Source organism: Centropristis striata, chromosome 3 (genome assembly GCF_030273125.1).
Source record: "Centropristis striata isolate RG_2023a ecotype Rhode Island chromosome 3, C.striata_1.0, whole genome shotgun sequence".
Classification (NCBI taxonomy): Eukaryota; Metazoa; Chordata; class Actinopteri; order Perciformes; family Serranidae; genus Centropristis; species Centropristis striata.
The window spans coordinates 41,539,755-41,567,508 of NC_081519.1; the positions used below are offsets into that span (position 1 = coordinate 41,539,755).

General features: G+C 37.7%; 2 protein-coding genes across 4 annotated transcripts in view; both read left to right on the forward strand.

The window, feature by feature from the left end:
* Positions 1 to 840: 840 nt before the first annotated feature.
* On the forward strand, positions 841 to 12,495 carry tnfrsf1b (tumor necrosis factor receptor superfamily, member 1B). 2 transcript variants are annotated; one of them, XM_059329082.1, is made up of 9 exons: positions 841 to 1,451; positions 2,849 to 2,954; positions 4,808 to 4,933; positions 5,743 to 5,904; positions 9,109 to 9,202; positions 9,292 to 9,572; positions 9,679 to 9,756; positions 9,929 to 9,987; positions 11,745 to 12,495. In XM_059329082.1, exons 1-9 carry the CDS (start codon positions 1,401 to 1,403, stop codon positions 12,297 to 12,299), a joined length of 1,512 nt encoding a protein of 503 aa, XP_059185065.1. In that variant the 5' UTR covers positions 841 to 1,400; the 3' UTR covers positions 12,300 to 12,495. The 2 variants fall into 2 exon arrangements, with proteins under 2 accessions (XP_059185065.1, XP_059185066.1); XM_059329083.1 differs by having other exon boundaries at positions 11,748 to 12,495.
* Positions 12,496 to 14,717: 2,222 nt separating this feature from the next.
* trim62.1 (tripartite motif containing 62, tandem duplicate 1) overlaps positions 14,718 to 27,754 on the forward strand; it is a 64,262-nt gene continuing 51,225 nt past the window's right edge. For both annotated transcript variants that reach the window (XM_059329084.1, XM_059329085.1), the window contains exons 1-2: positions 14,718 to 14,764; positions 17,263 to 17,807. In XM_059329084.1, coding sequence (XP_059185067.1) covers positions 17,400 to 17,807 — 408 coding nt within the window. In that variant the 5' untranslated portion in view covers positions 14,718 to 14,764; positions 17,263 to 17,399. The remainder of the gene's footprint in view (positions 14,765 to 17,262; positions 17,808 to 27,754) is intronic.

Sequence of the window (27,754 nt, forward strand, 5' to 3'; positions counted from 1 at the left end):
TTTACCACATGTATGTATGTATAAAACAAGTATTAACCTGAAATTGACCATAATTTGTATCCTTTTACTTCGTACAGGCTCCATCTAACTAATTATGTGACTGCTATAAATCAACAGGCTGCACCAGTGATAATGTAGTTGTGTCCTGTTAAAGGGGGTGGATAATTATGCAAACAGTTAATTCAATAAAATGCTTACACCGATCCTGGCCTCCCTCCACTGGCTGCCGGTGCACTTTAGGGTTCATTTTAAGGTTCTTTTATTTGTTTTTAAGTCTTTAAATGGCCCCGCCCCGCCCTACCTTCACCCCTACGCCCCTGCACGTTGCCTCCGGTCGGCCAATCAGCTGCTCCTTAGGGTCCAGGTCCGAGGTCCAGGCGAAAGCTCAGAGGGGACCAGGCTTTCTCTGTCACTGCTCCCAACCCTTGGAACAATTTACCTTTGCACATCAGGCAGGCCTCCTCACTGTCCGCTTCTAAAATAAATCTTAAAACCCATTTTTATTCACTGGCTTCTAACTCAACATGAGCCTTTGCTCTGTTTTATTTTTTGTTTTTATTTGTTCTTTGTGTTTTTTTTTAAAATTAAGATTAATTTTAAAATTGAGATTAATTTTATTTTATTTACTGTTTTTTTTTTACCCAGCATGAGACTCGCTTTGTTTTAGTTGTTTTTGCTTGTTCTTTGTTTTTATTGTTTTAATTGTTGGTCTGTCCTGCCATGTACAGCACTTTGTATCAGCTAACGCTGTCTTAAAGGGCTCTATAAATAAAGTTGATTTGATTTGATTTGAAAATGTGTGGAGATCAGTTTTTAAAAAAGTCAGATTAAATCTACTTTGATTAAATTTGTTTGGGCAATAGAAACTTTCAGGGGGTGTATTTGACCTTTAACCCATTGACGCCTAAAACGCCTGTAAAACGTCTGGGCGATTTTAAAATAATTCCCTAAAACCTGAAGTTTTTCTGGAAATTCAACAGAAGTGTCAATGCTTCTACTAAATAATAGATTTTTCAGCCTCTGTAGCAGATAGAAATGAAATTCAAAAAGTATTTGAGAGCTTATACAAATACTACAAAACGACGTATCCATGGGTTAATCAGCTTCAGATAAAAGAAAAATAATTATTATGTATACGTGGTATAAGTATCTGTAAATTGTTTGACATGTTGAAGTACAGCACCAGTGTTTCACCTCATCTAAACTGTCTAACCTCAAAATGCTTATTCACATCAGCTCAGTGAGTGAGCCTGCCTTCTCGTTTCCTTCCTCCAAACACTCGCCTCAGTTCAAGGAAATTGCTCCTTCTCACACAGACTGCTGTCTGTATAGAATGATCAGTGCAGGGCACACGCTGGTGGCGCTCTCCTCTACGGTCTACTACTCGATTTAAAGAGGCAATGACGGACATACTTTTACTGCTGGTTCTGCTGATTGTACAAACTCCCAAGGTAGGCTTTGTGTCGGTCTGTCATGCATGTTTGCTGTATTTATCAGGGAACCTGGACAGGTTGGATAACAGCCAGCGTCGGCATTCCTCTGCTGTCCAACGTGCTGCTTAAATATACTATCAACTGTCTGTAAAAGTTTCTTGTATTGATTCAAGGGAGTGTAAAGTTAAACAGGCAGAAAGAACACTTTTGAAATGTGATGTATGTGTCATTATTCTGACATTTTAATCAATACATTTCATCTTAAAAAACCCGCTAAAATGTTTAATTTCTGTTTATTCTGCCTTGTGTGTGACAATGTTGCATACATTACTAAATGCTCCCACTGTGGGTTATATAAAGTCTTATCTTATTATTAGAGTTGAAAGTGCCACTGTGGGGTTAGGAACCTGTATGAATATTTGGTTTCAATTCCTTGGCATCTGATGCAGTTTCATAACTGGATATGTCATTGTTAAGACACCGGGTCACGAATTGAAGCAACAAACAGTCTCTACTTCATTTCTGATAAAGAGGATGAATGAGTTGAGGCATGCAGCCAGGAGGGAAAAGGAAAAAACAGGATGTTCTCTTCGATAAGCCGTCAGTAATTAATAACGTAGAGCTTCACAGAACTTTATCTCCAGCATCACATCCCGTGCTACCAGTGGTCAAACCACAAAAGAAGACTGTGCTTCAGAACCGAGGGCTTTTAGTTTGCCGCCTCCGTTTCCTGTAATACGAGAAACACAAAGCTTCTGTCAGCAAATTCTAACTTCGGCTTGTCATTGGAGGGCAATGCGGTGAGACACTTTCAACTCTTGTGCACAGGACAGGTGTATCAGCAAAGTGTGCACTGTGGCCTATATGACCAATACTGTAGTTCTCATAGCTGCATTTCTGATAGTTTGGTTTGTGTGAGGGAAATGCTGTACCACCGAGCCTCCAAAAGACTTTTGGATGGCCCGACAGAGAGGAAGAGATACTGTAGAAGTGAAATGCAGCTCCTAAGAATTGAGAACAATGGCTGCCTGTCTGACCGTGCCTGCAGCTCAGGCCAGCAGCATTACCAGAAGGGAAAAGGTGGGTGCAGGTGTGGGTGGTCAGGCACTACTTTAAGCTCCTGTTTAACAGTCATTAGTTAAAATGCTCGCGACTAGTGACTAAATTGTCAATTTTAAAATTACTATCTTTACTGATTTAGGCGTATGATTTACCTCAGAGCAGGTGCATTTCAAGGGAAACATGCAAATATTTCCCACATAATTTCAATATCACTAAATTTACCTTGAAGCTCAAGCCCCCTCAGGCTTAATGCAGCTCTTGTGTGTCAGAGCACGATGAGAAAAGACAAATGTTCGTTACTGTCCTTAATCTGCGCTGCACAAGATGAGTAGTGTTGTGTCTCTTACCCACAGGTCAGCCCTCAGCCCTATCAGGCAGACTCAGAGGGAAACTGTCTCAACAGAACAACAGAGTACCTGCTAGATGATTCTGATCTGTGCTGTAAGAAATGCCCCCCTGGTAAGTGTTGTCCTAAAGAAGCAGAAAGGACTGCAATTCGTAAAGTTTCTTAAATGACACACAGATACACACATACTTTTACTTACACTGTACGTGTGGTTATTTGATGACACACAAGTCACATGTCGTGACACATGGTGGTGAACACTTGGTGGTGGAGGTGTGAAAGAAGATGAACAGCACCCACTGTTATGTATTATTTCTCTTTTAAAGTAGAGCTGTAGCAATAAATCAGCCAGGCCAATATATCCTCTGGTATCAGTTTACATATTTGTGCTGATAAGTGATGAGAAATTGCAGTCCAGAGGTGTCTAACAGGTTTGGAAACACACCTAGTCCACGACAGAACACTGAAAAGTTATGGGGGGAACACCATGCAAATTAAGGTGATGATATGTTATTTCCATGGTCTAGTAAAGGTCAATCAACATGAGCTACTCTCGCCAGAAACCATCATCATCTTCCACCATCACTCTTCTTATGCAAAAATGTTCACGCTCCACTCCTGTCTATGTTGTTCTCACAGCAGAATTTTGATTTGTTACAATAGTAAAAGCACAGTTGTAAACTCTGAAGCATCAGCACTTTGGTCAACTGAGGTTGTTTTTAAATGTGCTCTATAAATAAACTTTGACTTGACTGAAATTAATGATGGCTGGATTCCTTTTAGCTGCTTTGTCTTCAGGGTTCCTGTTATCATGTCACTCACTGGAGCACCTGAATTCAACAGAGCCATCATTAGTGTTATTATGAAGACCTTTGCTTTTTCTACAGTGACAAGTCAAAATGTCTGCTGTTAAAATGGGACTATCAGAGACTTATTTTTTCACTTTATTGACCTCTATTTTATTAACCCTCCTGTTAGGTCAAATTGACCCATTTCCAAGTTTAAAAATCTAAAAAAAGTAGTATTTTTTCATGAAAAAAAACAAACAATGTCATATAAAACCATTGGATTTAATATCAAGGACTTTCAAATGTACATAAAAACGTTTTAACATGCATCTTTTATGAAAAATAAGTGAATTATCCTCATTGAACCAAGATCTGTGAGATAAAAGAACACCATTGCACTAAATATTGATTGAAATGGTCAGTAATGGAGTTATTAATAAAAAATAAATAACATTTACTGTGATTTTTTTACTTTCTGACACACTGCTGATAATTAAACTTGCCCCGGGTCAAACTGACCCACCAACATTATTGCTCTTCCTGAGAAACTACATAACAGGAGGGTTAAGCAATAGAGAAAGATGCATTGGTAGTTTATGCAGCACAACGAGTCTTTTGATCTTGAAAACCACAGACTGTAATGCCAGTGAATTGGGTGCGGTCGCAGTGCGATGTTGCAGTTCATGAAGAGCAGGAATGCAGAAACAATGTCAAACGTATGAACTTTCCGTGGAAGCGTTTTTATCAGCTTTGTCGTTTCCCACACCTTCCCAGCCTTTTTATAAAGATAAAAACTGCTGATGTGCTCCCGCTGTAATTTGATCTCATGTGCCTGCTGACCTAGTCTCTCCCACTCAGTGTGGAGATAATTGTTTTGCATCCCACTCCTCTACTGTGCAGTGAGTGAAAGCAGCATGAAATAATTATTTCAATGCCTTTTACCTGTAAAATGTGGTTGCTAAATTGCACAACCACAAGAGTGCAGATATTTGCCAAGCCAGTGTCCCAGTGTGATAATATATTTCAACCAGGAAAACCAAAATTGAGATAATGGCATGGAAGTTTTTTTCTGTTAGTGGGGATTTTGGAGTTACAATGCCCATGTGCTGTTCTAATATGTGGTTAAAGTGATGAAGATTTGGCTTAATGTGGATTTATTCTTGTGTCTATTCTAACAGGACAGCGGCTGAAAGAAGAATGCTCTAGAACTAAGGACACTGTGTGTGAAAACTGTCCAGCTGGGCAGTACATGGAGAACTGGAACTACGCTCCAAACTGCATATCATGCAACAAATGCAAAAAGAGTATGTAGCTGCACTGTACATCTCTGTAAAAGATGCAGTTTGTTGAAATTATTTATTTACTTTCATTTTCAAACACATAACTGTACCTGCACTGCAAAAAAAGAAAAGTTGGGTGAACTCAAAATTTCAAGGCAACAAACTTCGATAAAATTTTTAAGTTGGACAATTAAACTAAATATTTTAAGTTTTGTTTTTGAGTTTGCTCAACTCTGAATTCAGACTTTTGTCAACTCAACTGTAAGTTGTACTAACTTATAATTTAATATTGTAATAACTTTTAATCCTTACTTCTGCTAACTTCTGCAATGTGCTGAATTGGAACGATTGTAACGCCGCTATGAAATGTCAGCTAATGTTGCGACCACAATTTTCAGTTAGCATTGATACGCTAATGGCTACTCTTGTAGCTGTAACAAGCAGTGCTGCTAGCATCAGTTAGCCGCTAGCATCAGTTAGCCACTAGCATCAGTAAGCCGCTAGCATCAGTTAGCCTCTAGCATCAGTTAGCCGCTAGCTTTTGCTAATGACCGAATTTCACCGCTTTCCCGAATTTCCCAACAAAGAAATAAGAGTTATCAGAACTATTGTCCCTTGTTGTGAACCCCAACTTAAAGATATAAGTAACAACAACTCACAAACTTGTTTTGAGCAGACAACTGGCTTCCTTTGTTGTGCTAACTTTCATTATTGCCCTATATGTCAATAATTTATATTTCCAAGTTTTACCAACTTCAATCACTGTTTTAGGCCAAAAAATACAAGTTGGCTTTTTTGCAGTGTGTAAGCAAACCATTATTTTTTACTCCCAGACAAAGGTCTGCAGGATGCCCAGAAGTGCTCCTCTACAGTGAGGTCCCTGTGTGTGTGCCAGCCTGGGATGTTCTGCGTCATGGGATTTGAGGACCCATACTGCACGGCATCATGTAACATTTACAGCAAATGCAGAAGTGGTTCTGGAGTTTCTTTGCCAGGTACTTTTCAATCTTCTCTGTTGCTGTGTTTACCATAAAGTTCTTAAAAAAAAAATTCCAAGATTTAGGGATAAACCTCTTGTCATTTTCACGAGGTTTGTTTGTCATGGTCACCTAACACAGTAGTTCTCAACCTTTTTGAGTCGCGACCCCCAATTTAACATGCATGTTGTCCGTGACCCCCGCTCACTGAACACAATCTCACACGCACAGTTCAGATCACCCAAAAAAGAAACAAAATGACCAAAAAAAGGAAACAAAATGACCAAAAAAGACATGAATGGACCACAAAATTATCAAAAATGACACAAATTGAGCAAAAAAGACACAAATTGAGCAGAAAAGACACAAAATGACCAAAAAAAGACACAAAATGACCAAAGAAAAGACACAAATTGACCAAAAAAGACACAAAATGACCCAAAAAAGAAACAAAATTACCAAAAAAGGACACAAAATGACAAAAAAAGACACAAATTGAGCAGAAAAGACACAAAATGACCAAAAAAGACACAAAATGATCAAAAAAAGACACAAAATGACATAAAAGGACACAAAATGACCAAAAAAAGACACAAAATGACAAAAAAAAACCACAATAACCAATAAAAGACATTAAGTGACCAAAAAGACTAAAACACATGAACACTTTAACACAGTGGAGACAGAGCTGACTTCCAAAATGATTTGGCGACCCCCAGAAATCATCTCGCGACCCCAATTGGGGTCCCGACCCCAAGGTTGAGAATAGCTGACCTAACATATATATTTATTAAAAAAATGCGCTTCTTTTTCTCTTCTTCTTTTCTTCTTTAACATATAGCACTCCTGTAGCAATGACAGTTAGCTCTTAAAGTTCTGTACTTACTTGATTCCTGTGGTCTAAGTCTAGTACCATCAGGTTGACTGCACTTATTGTAAGTCGCTTTGTGACTGTAATGTACAGTAATGATTGCGTCCTCCATTCCTATTATTACTTTGGCTGTCGCTTGAGTTTAAAGCACCGCAATGGACGAGAAACAGCTCATTCAAAAAGCTGAAAAAAAGTTATCTACACCATAGTTGGAAGAAGTATTCAGATCCCTTACTTAAGTAAAAGTACTAATGCTACACTGTGAAATGACTGCACTACAAGTAAAAGTACAAAAGTATCAGCATCAAAATGTGCTTAAAGTATCAAAAGTCCTCGTCATGCAGAATGGACCCACTCAGATTGTTTTATATGTTGTAAATATATTATTAGATTATATATATTGATGCATTTATGTAAGCAGCATTTTACTTTTGTCAATGTAGGGCTCATTTTAACTACTTAATATACTTTTATGTGGTTTACTTTATAAACATGTGTAATCACTTTAATTTAATCATGTTTTATGTTTAATCTTGACCTGAAGAGTAACTAAAGCTGTCAGCTAAATGTAGTGGAGTAAAAAGTACAATATTTGCCTCTAAAATGTAGTGGAATAGAAGTTACATGGAGGAACATGGTGGAAATACTCAATTAAAGTAAAAAGTACCTCAAAATTGTACTTAAGTACAGCACTGATCTACACGATACCCTCTTATTTCCCTTCAACTCAATAAGGTTGCAGCTGGCTGGAGGAGACCTGAACAATTTACTTGCTGTTGTCTTTATTGTATTTTCAGTTAAAATCACAATATAAATCATGTGTTTTCTGTTGAAACGGATAATAGTAGGAAGGTAGCCAGTAGGCTAATCACCCATCCTTTGAATAGTTATGTCTTGGGTCTGCTCTTGAGCGTGCAGCTGATTGGTTGTCATGGTTTTATTTTGCTCATGTGTTTATTACATAATGTTTTGGCATCAACAAAACCCCCAGCTAGTACCAGCGCGCAGCGTGTGCAGCCCATATCCAGGTCATCTAATTTTGCGGCTTTTTCACAGCCCTCGGTGCATCACACAGATTCACAAGGCACCTTTTAGTGTCTATATGGTATAATGCGGTGGTATTTGATGACCTGAGATGAGAAAAAGTTGGATCGGTCCTCTGCCATGTGTTCGCTTCACACAAAAATAATGCTGCATTTTCCTGCTGCAGAGTTGTGCGCATGTTTATTTGTGTTTTTGATGTGAAACGATCATAAAATTGTTGTGTGTTCACAAACACTATCAACAATAAGTTACACAGTATACCTTCAATCCTGATTCTAAGATGAACAACATATACAGATGCATCTCAATACTTTAGAATATCATGGAAAAGTCCATTTCTAGTAGTTTAAGTCAAATAGCCCCAACCAAGTATTGAGTGCATATAGATGGACATACTTTTTAATGGCCAACATTTCCTTATTAAACATACCTTTTAAAAATTGGTCTTTAATAATATTCAATTTTTTTTAAAACACTGAATTTAAGGACTTCATTAAAAGTAAGCCATAATCGTTCAAATTAGAAGAAATGTAGTACATTAAGACATGAAATGAAATGAATTACTGACATAAATAAACTTTTCTATGATATTCTACTTTATTGAAATTTAGAAAAGCTTCTGTAACATGGACATATGTAGACTGTAGTTTTGTAATATACATGGTAATTGTATTTATGTTTATAATATTTATATATATATAGTAATTTACAATATACATGTATAGGTATTTATAATGTAATATAAATTGTTTATAGTATATTTATATATATATATATATATAAATTATATTTATATATATATATATAATTGTTTATAATATTTGTATGTGATTATATTGATTATTCATATATATATATATATATATATATATATATATATATATATATATATATATACACACAATTGTTCATTATTTTATATATATATGCATTAATATAGCTTTTTACCATACTGACATGTTAATAACATAATACTAACTATCCAAGTCAAATTGATCTGTTAAGGGGTAGGACTAGATACGTTTTTTTTACTTCCTCCTACCCCCTTTCGAGCTTGCAGAAAGTGTCTTTTTTTTTTTTTTTTTTGCTTTTTTGTTTTGTTTCTTATTTATTCATCTATTAATATTTAAACCTGTTTTTTTTTATTGCTTGCATGTTCGAAATAAAGGCAATCAATCAATTGAGATGCGCCTGTACTGTACTAAACTTCATAAGTAGTCTAATCCAAAGTACAACATGTTACAGTATGTAGAGTTCAAATGAAATGTGATGACTGAAAGTAAAATATGAGTAATTGTTGTTTTCAGGGACGGGAGACTCAGATGTGAGGTGTGAACGGTGCCCCAGTGGGATGTTCTCTGACACAGCGTCCTCCACGGATCGCTGTCGGAACCATACAAAGTGAGTGAAGGGTAGTCACATCTGTACACAGCTGTCTGGAGCTCAGCTCTCTGACCCATCTCTGTATCTCTGTGCCTGTTTCTCTCCAGCTGCCGGGGGAGGGCTGTTGTCAGGAAAGGTGATGCTACCTCGGACAACCAGTGCGAACCTGAGAGTTCGACATCCGGCACGTTGCCTCAAACCTCGACCAAAGAGCCCCGCGCAACTGCAACTACAGTGATGAGCACAGCATTTGCAACCTCTGACTTCAAGGCTCCACTTGTACCCACAGACTCCACACTGTCTATTGTTTCAGAAGACCTCAGCAGCAAGCCTTTCGCCTATTCAACAAAACCCCCACCACCAAGCCCAATATCTGACACTACACTGGGTACGGGAACTGATGCTGTGTTTCTAAGAAAATCACTGTGAAGAAAAAAAAACTGTGACGTCTAATCATCTCTCTCCTTCTGCCTCTGTGTTTACCTCTCTGTTAGCTGCAGTCATTGCCGGTGTCGTTGGGATATTACTATTTGTCATCATTCTACTGGTCCTTTGTAAAATCTGGAAGAAAGGTAAAAGAGTATTAATCATGTTCTAGTTTTGTGGGAAAGCTGTGATTGTACCTACATCTTCATCTAGAAACACAGAATGATAATGATGGTCATTTGTCAACATCTTTATCAGGAACTGCTTGTCTCACATTTTTACTACCTTACTTAACATTCACTCTGCTTTTTTACCCAGATGCTGAAGTATTCCATCCTAAAGTAGATGCAAATGGAAATTGTGAGAGTGGTGATAAAGTGAGTTTCCTTAACCTTTCTTCTTGAATATCCTTGGAATATAATAACGTAGGATCCAGGTAGTCTTACACAAGGTAGAGTCGTGCAGACAACCCTGGAAGAAGGCACTTAATCTGTGTAAATTATATACAACCTATTTAATTTGTAAATAAAACAAAATGCATTAGTTTTTAAACTCTTTGTGATTCACATTCAATTGAAAACTGTACAAAGACAGTTTATTTTACATTCAAATTGATAAAATTTTGTTTTTGTAGTAAGTATAAACTCTGAATTTGATGCATTCTGCTTTATTTATGTTTTTTAGAACTGTTTAGGAAAAGGGGTTGTTCCAGCCATAGATGGTATTCTACCATACACAATAAAATGTAATTATGACCAAGAGAGGGTGCTAAAACCACACGGCAAAGAGATGTGAAACATAATAACTACTGTAATTACTTTAATATAATATATATTGAATGAATATATCAATTCCTAAAAATAATTTTCCGTTTTACAATCAAATACCGAACAAATACTAACAAGCAAGACTGAAATTGAAAATGTGTAAATATACATACCCCAAAATTAAATTTAGATTAACATAAAAACATTAATTAATCATTAATCAATGAATATATATATATATACATATATACATATATATTTCTCAATTTCAGTTAAATGAATATATTTACATATTTTTCTTTTCATACTTGCTTGTTACTATTTGCTGGGTAACCACATACTGCAGCTGACCTTACAAAGTTTGCTTGTTTCATACTATTGGGACACACTACTTCCTCATAACATGGTGCCTTGAACTTTGACCCTCTGGCTCATATATATGCCGTGCAGAGGGGTGTAGCCAGAAAAGCATGATGGATGGCATACTAAAAAATATAGCTGGAAGCACATCCTGGTATTTTTGTCATACTGCATACTATGTATTGGGGCATATTTCAGTTATTTCTTATTGGAACTCACAGACTGTTATATCTCACATCTCATTGATATGTATGGGGCCAATGCTATGGTTTCTGCAGCCTCTATGTATCAAACATAAAACCATATGTGTATGGTAGAATGCCATCTACAGGTGATACATCATTTACACTGATTCAGTGTTTCTCAGACCCTAATGAAGACCTAGATCTGATATGAATTGGCAAATGCTGAAAAACTAAATAAGTAATGTAATTTCACCTGAGGGCAGCTGTCAGATCAGATATCAGACCCATGCAGAACTTCCTCATTCTGTATTAAAACTTAATTTTTGTAGTTTAGTTTAGTTTAGTTTATTATTAAGATCCTCATTAGCTGCAGCAAAGCCACAGCTATTCTTCCTGGGGTCCAACAGCATCAAATATACAGTTGAAAACACAAAACATAATAAAAATAAAAAACAAAACAAAACAAAAATGATTCACATATTAATCCGTATTACACACATTTCTACATATATGTATACATCATTACAAAATCTACTAACACATAATACATATGTTGTATATACACATTCGTTCTACAGCATATACATTATAATAACACATATCATATATCTATAGAAATATACTACATACATGTAAATATACCATATTTCTTATTTTGATAAATACTGTTTTATTAATATTTTGAATTGCTTTATGTTAGTGGGGAGTTTGATATTTTTAGGCAGTGAATTCCATGCTTTCATACCTCTATACAGAAACAACTATACTTGTTGTAGTCATTCAGAAAACAGCGACTGACCCTTTTTTTATGTGTTTCTCCAGCAGATTAAAGAGGGTTATATAGTGGAAACACAGCTGGCCTCATTCACAGTAACCTCAGCAGAACAACAGTGTCTGCTGCAGAATGGGGAAGCTTGCAGCGACCACAGTCAGAGCAGCAACAACACCGAAACTTCAACCAGAACAGACGGCTTGAGCAGCCAGGAGTCCATCGGCCCTTTGCAATCCACCTTAGCTCTCCACAATCCACTGTCTGTTCTGTCGGAGCCTCTGAGTTTACTGTCTGACACAGAGCCTGTCAGCTCGCAGCCCAGCTTCCCCTCCCAGCCCTCCTCCCAGCCCTCCTCTCAGCCCACCAGCCCGCAGGTCATCAGCCCCGTGACCAGCCCCAGCGTCAACGTCAACATCACTGTCCACATAGGAAACGGGTCTTGTGGGACTCCGTCCATCACGCCCAGAGACTTGATGCAGGTTGACTCTATACTCCCCTTTGGAGAGGAGGAGAAGTTTTTCAGCAACCCGCAGCAAGAAGACGGCAAACAATCACTGATGTCAGTGCAGGAGAGTTACAATAAAAGTGAAAGTTACAATACATAAGGAGCCACCTGCAAGAAAGACATTTGTTTTTTCTGCCAATTTGAAAACAATGTGACTAGCTACATGATGCACTTTCAGCTATGGCAAGCTTTATATATATATATACAGTACAGGCCAAAAGTTTGGACACACCTTCTCATTCAATGCGTTTTTCTTTATTTTACATTTTACTCTATTTACATTGTAGATTCTCACTGAAGGCATCAAAACTATGAATGAACACATATGAAATTATGTACTTAACAAAAAAAGTGTGAAATAACTGAAAACATGTCTTGTATTTTAGATTCCTCAAAGTAACCACCCTTTGCTTACTAGAATATAAGACATGTTTTCAGTTATTTCACACTTTTTTGTTAAGTACATAATTCCACATGTGTTCATTAATAGTTTTGATGAATTTACAATGTCAATAGTCATGAAAATAAAGGAAACGCATTGAATGAGAAGGTGTGTCCAAACTTTTGGCCTGTACTGTATATAGTACATATATATATATATATATAAGGGCGACAAGACAGGCTTAACCTTAATTCTGTGTTTATATGTATATACAGTAAATAGAGATGTGAATATTGTCTTTCCCTCAGAGATGTTGTTCAAATTACTGGCCCACCTCCAACTTATCCCATGTAAGAATGTCTCCCATATATGTTGTAAAATGTACACATTTCTGCACTTGATTTAGATTTTTTTTAAGAAGTTTTGTAATAAACATACAATGTGTATTTTGTGTGAAAGGGTTAATGCTTTTATTCGTTGGGATTTCATACAGCATCATAAGTATTCGGATCTTTTACAAAAGCAAGAACACATTATTGGAGGTCCTGCATTAATAGTCTTCCTTAAAGATGGATAAGGAAAGAATAAAGCAGTATTTTATTGTTGTAGCTGGTCACTGTGGATCTAATTTACCTGCTATAGGTGAACTTTGGGTTCATCTTTATACTATACTTTATAATACTACAATGGATTCTATTACATATAAAAAATGTGGCTCAAAATATACAGTATTTTGTACACAATATCACATATGTGCAAAGTCACTTCAGCTCTAGAAAATTGCAGTGAAGTTAATGTACAATATTGGCATTAGAAATGTAGTGGAATCAGGGTAAGAAGTAGCATTTTAAATGCAATTACTCAAGTAAAATACAAATTTGTACAAACACTAATGGTCTTTGGGTGGATTATGACAAAATGACACAGACTAGCAAAAGGCCCCATCAGCTCTTGTACATAGAAGCAAGACACAAGACACCTTGTGGCAGTTTTTCATCTATTTTTGTTGTCATTACGCATCTTTTGGTGGTCTGTTAGCCATTTTATGTCTTTATTTGAGGTTGTTTTGTGTCTCTCTGTAGCCATTATGTGTTTTTTGTGGTCATTTTGTGACTCTTCGTGGTCACTATGTATCTCTTCGAGTGACATTTTGCAGGTGAAGTTAGGAGGGCCGTGGCATGATCAGTAATCCATCCATGGTGATGGAAGTTAAGTTAAAACATGCAGCCTGTGCGATTCACAATAGCAATACAGAGGAGCATGTTCCTGCTCAACGGACAGACTTTGGAAGTCTTTTGTTCCCTGGGCTGTACAGATCTTTAATGCACAGATAAGGCAGGGCGAAAAAGACTCTCATCCATCCATCCATCCATCCATCCATCCATCCATCCATCCATCCATCTATCTATCTATCTATCTATCTGTCTGTCTGTCTGTCTGTCTGTCTAGTCTAACCTGGTGTCATATATGTAGATATCATGTTAAAAAAACAGTGATTTTTCATTACAAAGTGGACTCACATGAGGCAGTTTAAACAAAAGAGGCGAGATTACAGATTTTAAAACACACACTAACCTGTTGTCTCATAAATCTTATAAACAAGCCTCCACCACCACCTGTACCAGGAGCAATAAGGTGTTTTCTCCTGACCCCTGCTGGTTGAAGGCGGGCACTGCAGCCTGTTGAAACCTCCCCGCTCTCCTTCAGCTCATACACGCGTTTCAGTGACCAGTGACAGTCCATTTTTTTTAGCAACTCATACACTTATTATTTTTGTTTTAAATCAAACTGTTTCTTGTCCGGATCCGGTTGTTGTTCGTGTATTTTTAGTGTGTGTATTTGTTGTAATCAAGGTAGCTAGGCAGCGATGCTAACAGGGTGAGCCAGTCCATTGTTAAAGGGGGAGCTTAAAAAAATGTTCTTTTTTAAAAAGCCTAGTATTCACTGATTTAATAATTTAATCTTTGGTTAATTAATTATTTATATCCTAAATTAGATATAAATAAATAATTATTTTCGTTCAGAACGTATTTAATGAAAAAAATCAAGTTTTCCTGTAAGTATTGTGTTTGGTAACACCCCCGCCGTTGGGCGCAGTTGGTCGCGTCTGTTGCCGCTGTGTGCTGCTCTCCTTCCTGAAAGACACTTGCACTGGAGCCGCGGATGTCGCTGTGAAGAAGCTGGTGAGTTGAGGTTTCTTTCCCCTTTCCTATCAATTTCTACCATTATGAATTGACATTTTAGATACCTCCAACCCCCACACGCTTCCCTGGAATCCAGCTTTTTGAATATGTAGTTTATTAAATTAGTTTTACCCCATTTTTGTGTCTCTTTTCCCCCCTCTCTCATCCTCCTTTTTGGTGGTGTCGTGGACCTGGTCGGTTGTGTTTACAAATCCAGCTTGGAAAGCAATGTGGCCAATTAAATAAATAGCATGTATACTAAGATAAAGCGCCACATTGTTGTGCTCAGCAGTGTGTGGCTTAATGGCAATGAAATTAAATGTTGAACTTCGCTTTTTAATTGGAAATTTAAAGGGAGGAAGACAGCAGCGGAGATAATACCGCTGCAGGTGTTTCCCTGTTTCCCTGTTGGTTGGTGCAGACAGTTTGCTGTGGAAACCAACAAATCCCCCACAATGAAAGGGGAAAGGGTGGGGAAGTGGTTTAGATTTATGCATTGACATGTTCAGGTGTTTCCTCAGGTAAGGACATAACAAAGTGAAACTAAATTGCATCTGCTCTCTTGTTAAAGCTAAATAATATGGCGTTTAAATGCAGTTTAATGTGGTTGTTATGACAGTAATGGGTCATAACAGCAACGTAGGACATGTTGCATGTTCTTTTTTTTGATATCATTATTTGATTGTGCTGGTTTTTAAGGTTATTAAACCCTTACTTTAAGTAAAAGTGCTTTCATTTTCATCATACTAAAATCTGTTGATTGTTTTCTGAGAACTCTTTTTTTTACAGAAAGTTAGTATACAACATGATACAGAACAGAGTAAAACATGAATAATAGAAATATAAATGGATACATATTAATATTCAAATCAATAAGTACTTGTAATTGTGTGTTGGTTCTGTTAATCTTACTTGCCCAATATTAAAATGGATTATTTTAACAATCCACAACAGGAGAATTAGTTTGGTCCAACAGATTAGTCCGTCCAACAGTCCAAAACCCGAAAGATGTTAATATTCTGTCATAAAATGCGGGTTAAGAAAAATAGCAAATATTCACATTTGAGGGGCTGGAACGTGTGAATTATTTGGCATTTTTGCTTAAAAAGTGACAGCAGGCTATGACAGCTTGTTGGGAAATTATGAGTAAGATTAAGGTTATTTAATTTACTTTAAGTAAAATTGCTTTGAAATAGGGATATTATTTTAATCGTACATTCATGTGTTGATTCTTTTCTCAAGCAGTGAATAATTTGGTCTGAAAAATATCTGAAATATGAAAAAATAAAAATAAAAATTTGCAAGACCTCAAGGGCAAATCTTTAGATTAGTCTGTCCAACAGTCCAAAACTCACAAGGGTTTTTTTTGTGTCATAGAATTTCAAGAAAAATAGCAAATATTCAGATTTGAGATGCTGGAACATGTGAATTAGTTGGCTTTTGTGCTTAAAAAGTAACAGCAAACCTGTTGAAATCACTATGAGTAAGATTAAGGTTATTTAACATAAACTTTACATAAAATAACTTTCAAATAGGGCTATTATTTCCATCATACATTTATCTGTTGATTGTTTTTTTAAGTAAGGAATATTTTTTTTCAGTCTGAAAATTATCAGAAATTTGTGAACTAAAAAAAAAAAAAAAAAATCAAATTTTCTTAGGACACAAGGGGTCGTCTTTAGATTAGTCCGTCCAACAGTCCAAAACCCAAAAGGTGTTGATATACTGTCATAAAATGCTAAGAAAACTCGCAAATATTAAGATTTGAGTGGCTAATTTTTCAGTCAGTAAGGTAAAAAAATGTAAAAAATAAAATAAAATTCTGGAAGTCAAGGGGACGTCTTCAGATTAGTTCGTCCAACAGTCCAAAACCCGAAAGGTGTTAATATACTGTCATAAAATGCGGGTAAAGAAAAATAGCAAATATTCACATTTGAGAGGCTGGAACATGTGAATGAGTTGGCTTTTGTGCTTAAAAAGTGACAGCTAGCCTGTTGAAATCACTCTGAGTAAGATTATGTTAAAATGCTCTCACTGAACTCTGTTTTGTTAATGTGTAACCAGGAGGATCTGCTCTTGTTAATGATTTGTTTGTTATACATGCAGTATTCAATTCAATTCAATTCAACTTTATTTATAGAGCGCATTTCATGCACAAGGCAGACTCAATGTGCTTCACAATGTATACACATAATTACAGTTAAAAAAAAAAACAACAACAAAAAACACAGAAAAAACAAACAAAAATCGATTACAAATGAATTGAAGAGTGCAGGTAGACAAACTATTCCATATTCACCACATATACACTTACTTACTCACACATGTGCACCCACTCCCACAACCACACCTGCACACAATTCAACCAAATGCTGTAGAGAAAAGATAGGTTTTTAATCTGTGTTTAAAAATGGCTACTGATGTTGCAAGTTTACCAGTAGTTGAATACTTAGAAGATTAGTAGCATTTTATTGTCTTTATTTGTCATATCTCAACAGAGTCAATAAAGGTGAAGATTCCTGAAGATCTCGTCTACTCCCACATGGCCGTAAACCACTCACTGGAAGATTAAACCAAGTACACCCAGCTCCAGAGCATTGCCCTCGTAGATGCAGCTCAGTCTCTGTGTTTGCAAATGGCTTGCTGCTTGAAGGACGAGCTCCTCTGTTCCATCTGCCTCAGCATCTACCAGGACCCCGTCAGCTTCGGCTGCGAGCACTACTTCTGCAGGAAGTGCATCACCGAGCACTGGAGCAGGCAGGAGCACCACGGAGTGCGGGACTGCCCCGAGTGCCGGAGGACCTTCACCGACCCGCTCCTCTCGCCCAGCCTGAAGCTGTCCAACATTGTGGAGCGCTACTCGGCCTTCCCGCTGGACGCCATCCTCAACGCCCAGAGGAGCTCCTACCCCTGCAAGGACCACGAGAAGGTCAAGCTCTTCTGCCTCACGGACAAAAGTCTGGTGTGCTTCTTCTGCGACGAGCCGGCGCTGCACGAGCAGCACCAGGTTACCACGATCGACGAGGCCTACGAGGAGATACAGGTCAGTTAGAGCGCACACACTCTGACAGCTCATTAGCACGGGTGAGGCAGACATTTTCCTAAAAACCCATCAGCACTCTGGGCCACGTTCAGGCAGTTGCACTCATTCGCCCCATGGGAGCTGCCCAGACAGTTCAGCCTCAGTCCTCCGCTGCCACAGAGCTGCTCCACTGACGCAGTTTGGGGATTTTGTGCTTTGCTCAGGAGTACTTTGGGTGCAATAGGTGCCAAGGAGTGAAACATATCTCATTTACTTTACCTTGCCTGATGCCTACATTACCTGGCTCATCTATGAGTTCAGCTGGGTGTCATTCCCTCTGAAATAAAGTTTTTCTTACCTCGTGAATAAATGTCAAACCTGGCTTTTATATTGCCTGCAGTGGTTATACTAAGTTACACATTTTACCCATTAGCGTTCTGCCTTATTTTATAGAGCATTGAAGGTGGGGGGAAGTGGATTTTTAGGGGGTGATAACAGGTATTTTATATATATATATATATATATACAGTAGAAGCAACATAAAAGTGGTGCACACCACCTGAAAGCTGGGAACTGGAAGATTCATTTCAGATGCAGCTCATAAATCTTTGATCAGTCAATTAAAGTTATTAAGGTGTATTAGGGTTTAGAACATTGTAACATGAATATACACTCTGCCACTTTATTAAGTAGATCTGTTCAACTGCTCGTTAGCACAAATATCAAATCGGCCAATAACATGGTAGCAACTAGGGGTGGGCGATATGGCCCTAAAAGAATATAACGATATTGCAGGCATTTTTTGCGATAACGATATTCTTGAAGATATTAGGATATACCTAAAAAGATATAGAAAATGTATAAATAAATAAAAATCTAAAATGTAGTGTGAAGTGCAAATCTCAACAGTTGCCAAATACAAAAAAATTACTCTTGACTCTTGAGTGTAAGCAAATAATAAAAATAACCATTTAGGGGTTCCGGGGGCATATTTTAATGAAATATTGTAAAGGAGAATAAAGGTTCTTATGTTTTATTTAAGGCATCTTATTTTGACAGTCTTCTTGTAAATTCTGTGGCAGATTCTCTTAACACACTGTGCTCTTATTTTGAAAGCTGCATGTGTTTAGCGACAGGGAGTAAGTAGCTTTTTGTGATTAAAACAACTTTAACCACTACATCAAGAAGTAGGAATGTTGCCAACATCATGATATGCATTTTTTTTAACCATAAAAAAAATATATCGATATTATCGTGAACGATACGATATGGCACACCCCTAGAAGCAACTCAATGCATTTAGACATGTCGACATGGTGAGGCTGACCTGCTGAAGTTCAAACAGCATCAGAACGAGGAAGAAAAGGTGATTTAAGTGACTTTGAACGTGGTATGGTTGTTTGTGCCAGACGGGCTGAGTATTTCTGCTGATCTACTGGGATTTTCATGCACAACCATCTCTAGGGTTTACAGAGAATGGTCCCAAAAAGAGAAAATATCCAGTGAGCGGCAGATCTCTTGGCGAGAAGATGCCTTGTTGATGCCAGAGGTCAGAGGTCAGAGGAGAATGGCCAGACTGGGTCAACAGTAACTCAAATAAGCACTTGCTACAACCAAGGTCTGCAGAAGACCACTTCTGAACGCACAACACGTCCAACCTTAAAGCAGATGAGCTACAGCAGTAGCTCATCTGTACTACTCCTGCCACTTTATTAGGTACACCCTGCTAGCTAATAAAGTGGCCGGTGAGTGTGCAATGTCTCATAAATTGCTGCAGTCATTTTTGGATTGATGCCATTTGACTCAACTCATTCAGTCTCCTGAACTGTCTTCACTCTGTTGATGTCCCTTTCATTGATCAGTTTGACACCCCTGATATAAAACAATCAATTAAACAGGTTTATCAAAAATTCGTTATCACTTCAACGTTGAGAGGTCCTTCAGCATACAGTCATAGATGTGCAAAACAAACCTCCACAGGGTGACTGGTCCAGTAGTATGAGAGATTATCTGTGGACAGACTGAGTCACACACACACACACACACACACACACACATTCTTGTACTTCTATCTTTGTGAGGACCCTCATTGGAACAGTGAATTCCCTTGCAAGGTTATAATAGTTTTGGATTTTTCATTAGTTTCAGTTTTAATTTTGTTGTGAATTTTTGTTTTCAAATTCAGTTAGTTTTGATGAGTTTATCATTTGAAATGTTTTAGTTTTAGTTTAATATTTATTAGTTTTAGTTTTTTGTAATGGGGTATTTGTTGGGTGGGAGATTAAAAGAGGTCACAGTAAATTTTGCCTTTATTTCCTCTGTCTTATCCATCTTCATTATGTATGAAAAAAGCTGACAAAGAAGAAAACGAAAGACATTTTCACTATAATTTATTTAGTTTTGTAACCACACAATACAGTTTCAGTTAATTATCATTATCATGTAACCTTTAACCCTTAAAACAAAGTCTGAAATCTCAAAAAAAGCCTTTAAAGAAGTGAGGCCGAAATGTCCTCACAATGTTGGTTAAAAACGTTTTCCGGTCCTCACTATGTAGGAAGTACAAGAACACACACACACACACACACACACACACACACACAGCCAAAGGCACGATCCCCTGCAGCCTCACGCCTGGCACAGATAAAAAATACACAAGAACAAACACAACAGCGATGATAATGGTGCAGTGTATGTTTGAAATGTAAGTGCACGAGCAGGTTTGTTGACATGAGAATGAAAAACTGATCCATTAAAGTTTAGATCAATAACATTTGTCTTGACAGCGACTTGGATACAAGTGTCCTTACAAAGCTTCTGTTAATGTGTCATATGTGTTTACTCTGAGTCATATTTTCCACATTAACAGGAATAGTGCGGTGTTTGCTTTGCTGTGAGTGTTTGGATAATTCCATTCCCACAGAGCCAAAATCCAATAACTGTGAAACAAAGCTCCTAATCCTGTTCCTTCTTTGTTCCAGTATGCAAAGAGACGCATTCCAGTCTCATTTCATGTAGCCCGTCTCATTTCTTAAAGTCTCCTGTCACCAGTGTAGATATTTAGATTTGCCTTTTTGTAGCATAAAAACATTTGGTTTCCAGTTTCTTGGCAGACGGCGAGGTGAACTTTTCTGATAAGAAACAGACCAGAGTGCTGATTGTTAACACTCAGCTATGCAGTTTTGAAAAGTTCACTGCGGCTCAGACCAACACTCAGGCCACTCTGGATGTCAAACTGACATGATATGTGCTTTTGGTTTGACAGTTTTGGTGACTCAGAACATTGAGGTTAATGCTATACTATCATCTTTGCAGTAGGTCTGCTTTTTTAAAATGCCACACACACACACTGGAACTTTGAGTGTCGCTTTATAACGGTGTGTTCAGACCGGACGCGTAGCGAATTTTCGCGTAGTTGAATTTACTCGAGTGAGTAAATAACTCGCGAATTTTCGCCGGCCGGCGAAGGCTGCTAATGCTAATGCTAACTTTGTAGAGAAGTAGCTACAACAGATAGCTGAAATCACTTTGTCACAACTTACCAGGCAGACCGGTGACCTCACTCACCCTCCTCCAGGCAAGATCTTTATGGTTCCGGTTGCGGTAGGAGGGTGATGATGTGTCAAAAAGCTCGGGAAGCCCACAGACCGCAACAATAAGTTTCTCCTCCATTTTTCCGGAATAGGCGGGTTCCCGGGATGCATGACATCACTGTCGTCCAGAATCTCAACGCTGATAGGCTGTCCCGACACAGCGTCACGCGAATATTTCGCCAAAGTTGAATTTATTGAACTCACGCGAATTCGCGTTGTTTCATTCGCGCCGCGCGAAACCCGCGATTTGCGCCGCCGGCAAAAATTCGCGTCTATTCGCGTGTTTGCATTGACTTTGTAGCTATGTAATCTTGTCGCGCGAAATATTCGCTACGCGTCCGGTCTGAACACACCGTAAGGCCTCCCTTGCTGCAGAGACTGTATCAATGAGATTGACTTTTCATTACACTGACCTCTTACACTCTTCTGAAAGTGTATCTTTGACACCAGCAAACTCATTTTGCTCTCACTGCTCTGAATCTGCAAGCAGGTTTATATAAAGAAAGGCAGCAGCTGAATTATAAGCTCCGTCTGATGCAGAAGTAATGAGAGGGGAGTTGATGAACGGCATTTTCTAATTAATTTTATGAATGATATTATGAATGGCAGAAAGTTACAAACCCATCAGTGATTCTGAGGTCTGGTGTTGACAGCTCCTGGAAAAAGCAGCAAAGCCAGTTAGAGTTTTGTAAACTGCATTAAGAGTTGGGACCTTATCTTTTTTTGCCAGAACCAGAAAAATTGGCAGAAAAATGGCAACAAATGTGCTTGAGATTGCAGCTATACATGCGCTCTTATCAGCTGTTTCTGCGACTTCCATATTGACTGGACATATACTTATTACCCCCGTATTGGTTATCTATATAAACCTCTGAGTGCATTGGACTTATCTGACAGCATCATTGGAAACTTTGCACACTATGTACATAAAATATGGCCCATCAGTCAGACCCTTACTTCCTCTGTTATCTTAGCTGTATGTTTTATATTATATTAGACATACAGGTGCATCTCAATAAATCAGAATATCATAGAAAGTTTATTTATGTCAGTAATTCAATTCAAAAAGTGGAAATGAAACATGATATAGATCCATTGCACACAGAATGAAACATTTTATGTCTTAATTTATTTAATTTCTTCTAATTATAATGATTATGGCTTACATTTAATGAAGACCTAAAATTCAGTGTCTCAAAAAAATGGAATATTACAAAAGACCAATTTTAAAAAGTATGTTTAATAAGGAAATGTCAGACTATATGCACTCAATACTTGGTTGAGGCTATTTGACTTGAACTACTAGAAATTGACTTTTCCATCATATTCTAATGTATTGAGATGCATCTGTATTATTGTATGTTTTTAAGTATTTAAAAAAATCACCTTTTTGCTATTTTCTTCAGCTCTCTGATCTTATTTTTCTGTTATTGCCATTGCATTTGTTTAGTTTGCTGTTCTGACACCTGCAACAAAACAAATAATTTGTCCGCAATTAATAAAAAAAAAGTCTTATTGTGATTCTGTTCAGGCAAAATGAAAATAAAAAGCCTGCAAACATGAATAATTCAGAAAATAAATTACAAAAATAAGTGAAACGGAATTGCAATTTAGCCTATTCATTAGGCTTAAAGGGACAGTTCACCACAAAATCAAAAAAGGCATGTTTTTCCTGTTACCTGTAGTTCTATTTATCAGTCTAGATTTTTTTCGGGTGAGTTGCCGAGTGTGGGAGATATCAGCTGTAGAGATGTCTGTTTTCTCTCAAAAATAATGGGACAAGATGGCACTCTCATGCTCAAAGAAAGTAGTAGAAAGTACACAACAAGGTCTGTGAATTGTCTTGAGTATCCAGGTCATTATTTCTGGAAAGAGACACTGCTGTTGAGTTTTTCAATGGGTTTTTTTTACCATCTAGACATCTCCAACACTGCAACTCACACCAAAACAATGTAGACTGATAAAAAGCACTACAGGTAAGAGGAAAAAAGGCTATTTTGTGACTTTATTTTTTAAACTTTTTAAGTATTTCTTTTAGCAATGTTTTACTTGGAGTATAACCAAATTGACTCTGTTTAGATGCACTGCAAAAAAAGAAAAGTTGGGTGAACTCAAAATTTCAAGGCAACAAACTTCGATAAAATTTTAAGTTGGACAATTAAACTAAATATTTTTAGTTTTGTTTTTGAGTTTACTCAACTCTGAATTTCTCTGGCACGATTGTAAAGCCTCTATGAATATCAGCTAATGTTGCGACCACAATTTTGAGTTAGCATTGATACGCTAATGGCTACTCTTGTAGCTGTAACAAGCAGCGCCGCTAGCATCAGTTAGCCGCTAGCATCAGTTAACCGTTAGCATCAGTTAGCCGCTAGCATCAGTTAGCCGCTAGCTTTCGCTAATGACCAAATTTCACAACAAAGAAATAAGAGTTAGCAGAACTATTGTCCCTTGTTGTGAACCCCAACTTAAAGATGTAAGTAACAACAACTCACAAACTTGTTTTTGAGCAGACAACTGGCTTCCTTTGTTGTGCTAACTTTCATTATTGCCCTAAATGTCAGTAATTTATATTTCCAAGTTTTACCAACTGAAATCACTGTTTTAGGCCAAAAAATATAAGTTGGCTTTTTTGCAGTGTGGTCGTTGTAAGGAAAGAGTTTAAACATAAAATACAAGCACAATTAATTCAATTAGTACATTACACGTAAACACATTGAAACGGTTAGTTGGACATACAGAGCTACAGCGGTGCCCTTCTCTGTCCTACATTGACTATAATTAACAGTGCTGTGAACATCAATGCTGTCCTCCTTAATTTCCAATCAGGCTCTGCAGTGAAAGCCTGAGAAAGGTCAAAACCGTGTAATCTTGGAGCAGAAGTAATTAGGCCCAGCACAAGATGTTTCTCTTTTCTTGGACACCAGCTTGTCCCTCAGCTTGGAGCTCTTTTCAAGGCGGCGTTCTGGCATTTTGTATTCTGGCAGGAGCTTTGGAGGCTTCCCAGGTCTGCAATACTGAAAGAGAGTTTGAGCTCACAGAGGCCTCGTCGGAAACAACCGTGTCCCATGACGAGCTTGGCATACTTGTCTTTTTACATCTACAAGTGGTTTGTTACGTAACGTCTTATCATCTTACGAGACAAACACAAACATCAGAACAAGGCAGCAGATGGTGTTACAATTATTATTATTATTTTTTTAATTAATTTAGACAAAACACAACACAAATCACCAATGAACAAACAGAGAAGAACAAAACAAAAAACACAACAACAACAAAATCACAAAACCAACCCAAATAAATAAATAAAACCACAATAATAAACAAGAACCTTAACACATCAAAACTAAAACAAGACACAAACGTAAACTTATTAAACGTTATTTTGTTTTGGAAGGTTATATTGCTAATAGGAATGGTGATGTTGGACGGTATTTGGAAAGGTGGAAAAGATTTATTGAAGGGGAAGGCTGGCATTTAATTTAACTTAACCCTTTTTTTTTTTTTTTCTTAGGTTATCAAGTTTACTGATATACTGTGTGTTTTATGTGGTAATTATGTTTGATGTGTTACAATTATTTAATGTCACAATCCCACAAAATATGTTTTATTAATAGTGCGTCTTCCGTAACTGTGAAATGTATTCTCTGAATTAGAAAGCCTGTAAGTAATACTCTGTGATATTAGTCAACTTACAAGTTTACTTATCGTTTCGTTTTCCCTTGCAGAGAGCAGACAGGAGCTGTGTGTCAGAATGAACAAATGTGTGAGAGCTGTGCCCGCAGGCACAAACTTCACTTTTAGCATGAGGCTGCTTAGCTAAAGTGCCAAAACAACGTGGCGAGGATGTGTTAAAGTGCAGCAGCAATCAGCTCCAGTGTTTTGACTATGTGGGCCGGAGGGGTACATGCCGTGCCAGCTTAGTGGCCTCTTTTAAAGGGAACCTTTAGAGTTTTTGTAGGATGGGAAAGTTTGTAGATGAGGAGGGGGAAAAGGATTTGGTAGGTCGAGAGCCAAAGCTTGCTTTTTTGTGCTGAATTGTTTGACACATTGGCACATTTGGGATTTGGGATTTGCGTAAGCAGTCTTTACGCTTCTATGTCTCTATATGTTCGTCTTGGCGTGATGTAACTCGTCATTTGTGTGGGTCTGCAGAACTGTGACTGCTCTTTAACCCATTAAGGCCTAAAACGCCTGGAAAAAATGCCTGTAAAACCTCTGGGAACCCCCTAAAACCTGAAGTTTTTCTGGAAATTCAACAGAAGATTTTTCAGCCTCTGTAGCAGATAGAAATAAAGTTTACTTGTCCAAACCTTCAATAAAGTTTTTAAAAAAATCAACAAACTCAGCAAATGTTACATTTGACTGAATAAAAATCCTATGCATAATACTAATGCATGCCCATTAGCAAGATGCAAAATGACCATTGGAAGAAATAGACATAGTTCTCATTAGCCTACTGTAATAAAAATAATAATAATTATCATAATAATAATAATACATTTTATATATGTCCCGGTAATGCTTTCCCGGTTTAAATGGGTTAAGAAGACCTCACAAAGAGAGGAAGAATCACTTTACAGTCTGCTTAAAATTGCTAATATTTTTTGATTTAAAAAGATTTTGCTCAGTGGGAAAACCAAAAAAAAACACTTTGATGTCTGAGTAATACTGGTTCACAATTGCAATCCATTTTCCCAGCAGTGGTTGCTTTGAAGTTACGTCATCCTCTCAGCCCGTCATCTGCTGGAGGAGGAGGATGACACAGAAATGTCCTCCGTCACCTTGTTGTTAACTCATCCATCTTCAGACAGCAGCAGAACACTCATGATTAGTGCATTTCACAAGGATTAGACTCACACTGATACATGGACCTAGATGCCTCACCCACCCCTATGATGGGCCACTGTGTTGAAATACAGAAACATAATGATGTCTTCTGTCCTGATCCAGAACTGCTGTGTGTAACCAAATTGTCAGAATAGTTAGAATTTTGGTTTAAGTTTTTATACATTTGAATGCTGTGCACACTGCAAAAAAGCCAACTTGTATTTTTTCGCCTAAAACAGTGATTTATGTTGGTAAAACTTGGAAATATAAATTATTGACATTTAAGGCAATAATGTAAGTTAGCACAACAAATGAAGCTAGTTGTCTGCTCAAAAACAAGTTGGTGGGTTGTTGTTACTTATATCTTTAAGTTGGGGTTCAAAACAAGGGACAATAGTTCTGATAACTCTTATTTCGGTCATTAGCGAAAGTTAGCGGCTAACTGATGCTAGCAGCTAACTGATGCTAGCGGCTAACTGATGCTAGCGGCTAACTGATGCTACCGGCTAACTGACGCTAGCGGCGCTGCTTGTTACTGCTACAAGAGTAGCCATTAGCGTATCAATGCTAACTCAAAATTGTGGTCGCAACATTAGCTGACATTTCATAGCGGCGTTACAATCGTGCCAATTCAGCACAATGCAGAAGTTTGTTGCCTTGAAATTTTGAGTTCACCCAACTTTTCTTTTTTTGCTGTGCAGCTTTTTTGTCTTTTCATGTCTATTCATTGTGTTTAAACTTGGTATTTCTGCTCAGTTGCACATAAAGATCAAGCTACACTAATATTATTTGCATTATGGTATTTGTAGAACTGGATACCAGTGCTGGCAGCGTAGGCTCGCTAACATTTAGAAAAATTGCAGAGTTCAAAAGTTCAAATTTATTGAAACAAATTCATGACATGGGTTTTATCTCATGAAATATTCAGCTTCAATCAATATTTATTTATTTATTTATTTATAATATTTATTTATATATGTCACACCGCTGCTCATTGAGCTCCACTGGCTACCTGTTGCAGCCCGCATCAAATCAAATCTCTAATGCTGCCTATAAAGTTGTCTCCGGTACTGCTCCTACCTACCTGAACGCCCTGATTCAGACATATGCTACCTCACGACCGTTGAGCTCTTCCAATGAACGGCGCCTGGCTCTGCCCCCCGTTGGTCCAAGGCAATCCAGACTCTTTGCATTTCTTTTTCCCCTTTGGTGGAACACACTACCAGTTCCAACCAGAGCAGGGGCGTCCCTCTCTACCTTTAAAAACCTCCTGAAGACCTTCAGAGAGCACCTTCTCTCCTAGCACCACACGATAATTCAACTGCTTGTTGTCACTCGCACTTATTGATGCACTAATAGCTCTTATTGCACTAGACCTTGATTGTTTGTTTTTACTCTTCCTGTAAGTCGCTTTGGATAAAAGCGTCTGCTAAATGACTAAATGTAAATGTATTTGTCGGCGTTAGCCATTAAAAGAACAACATTTTCTCCGCGGCAAAAAAAACAGTTTTCTCTCCAGCACACAGAGGCTCACACCTGTAT

What these genes read in the sequence shown, in the direction of transcription:
- tnfrsf1b (XM_059329082.1), top strand. Translation starts at nt 1,401, where the DNA reads ATGACGGACATACTTTTACTGCTGGTTCTGCTGATTGTACAAACTCCC. An exon ending in AATATCTGACACTACACTGG is followed by an intron (nt 9,573 to 9,678) that starts GTACGGGAACTG and finishes CCTCTCTGTTAG; the next exon opens with CTGCAGTCATTGCCGGTGTC. An exon ending in TTGTAAAATCTGGAAGAAAG is followed by an intron (nt 9,757 to 9,928) that starts GTAAAAGAGTAT and finishes TTTTTTACCCAG; the next exon opens with ATGCTGAAGTATTCCATCCT.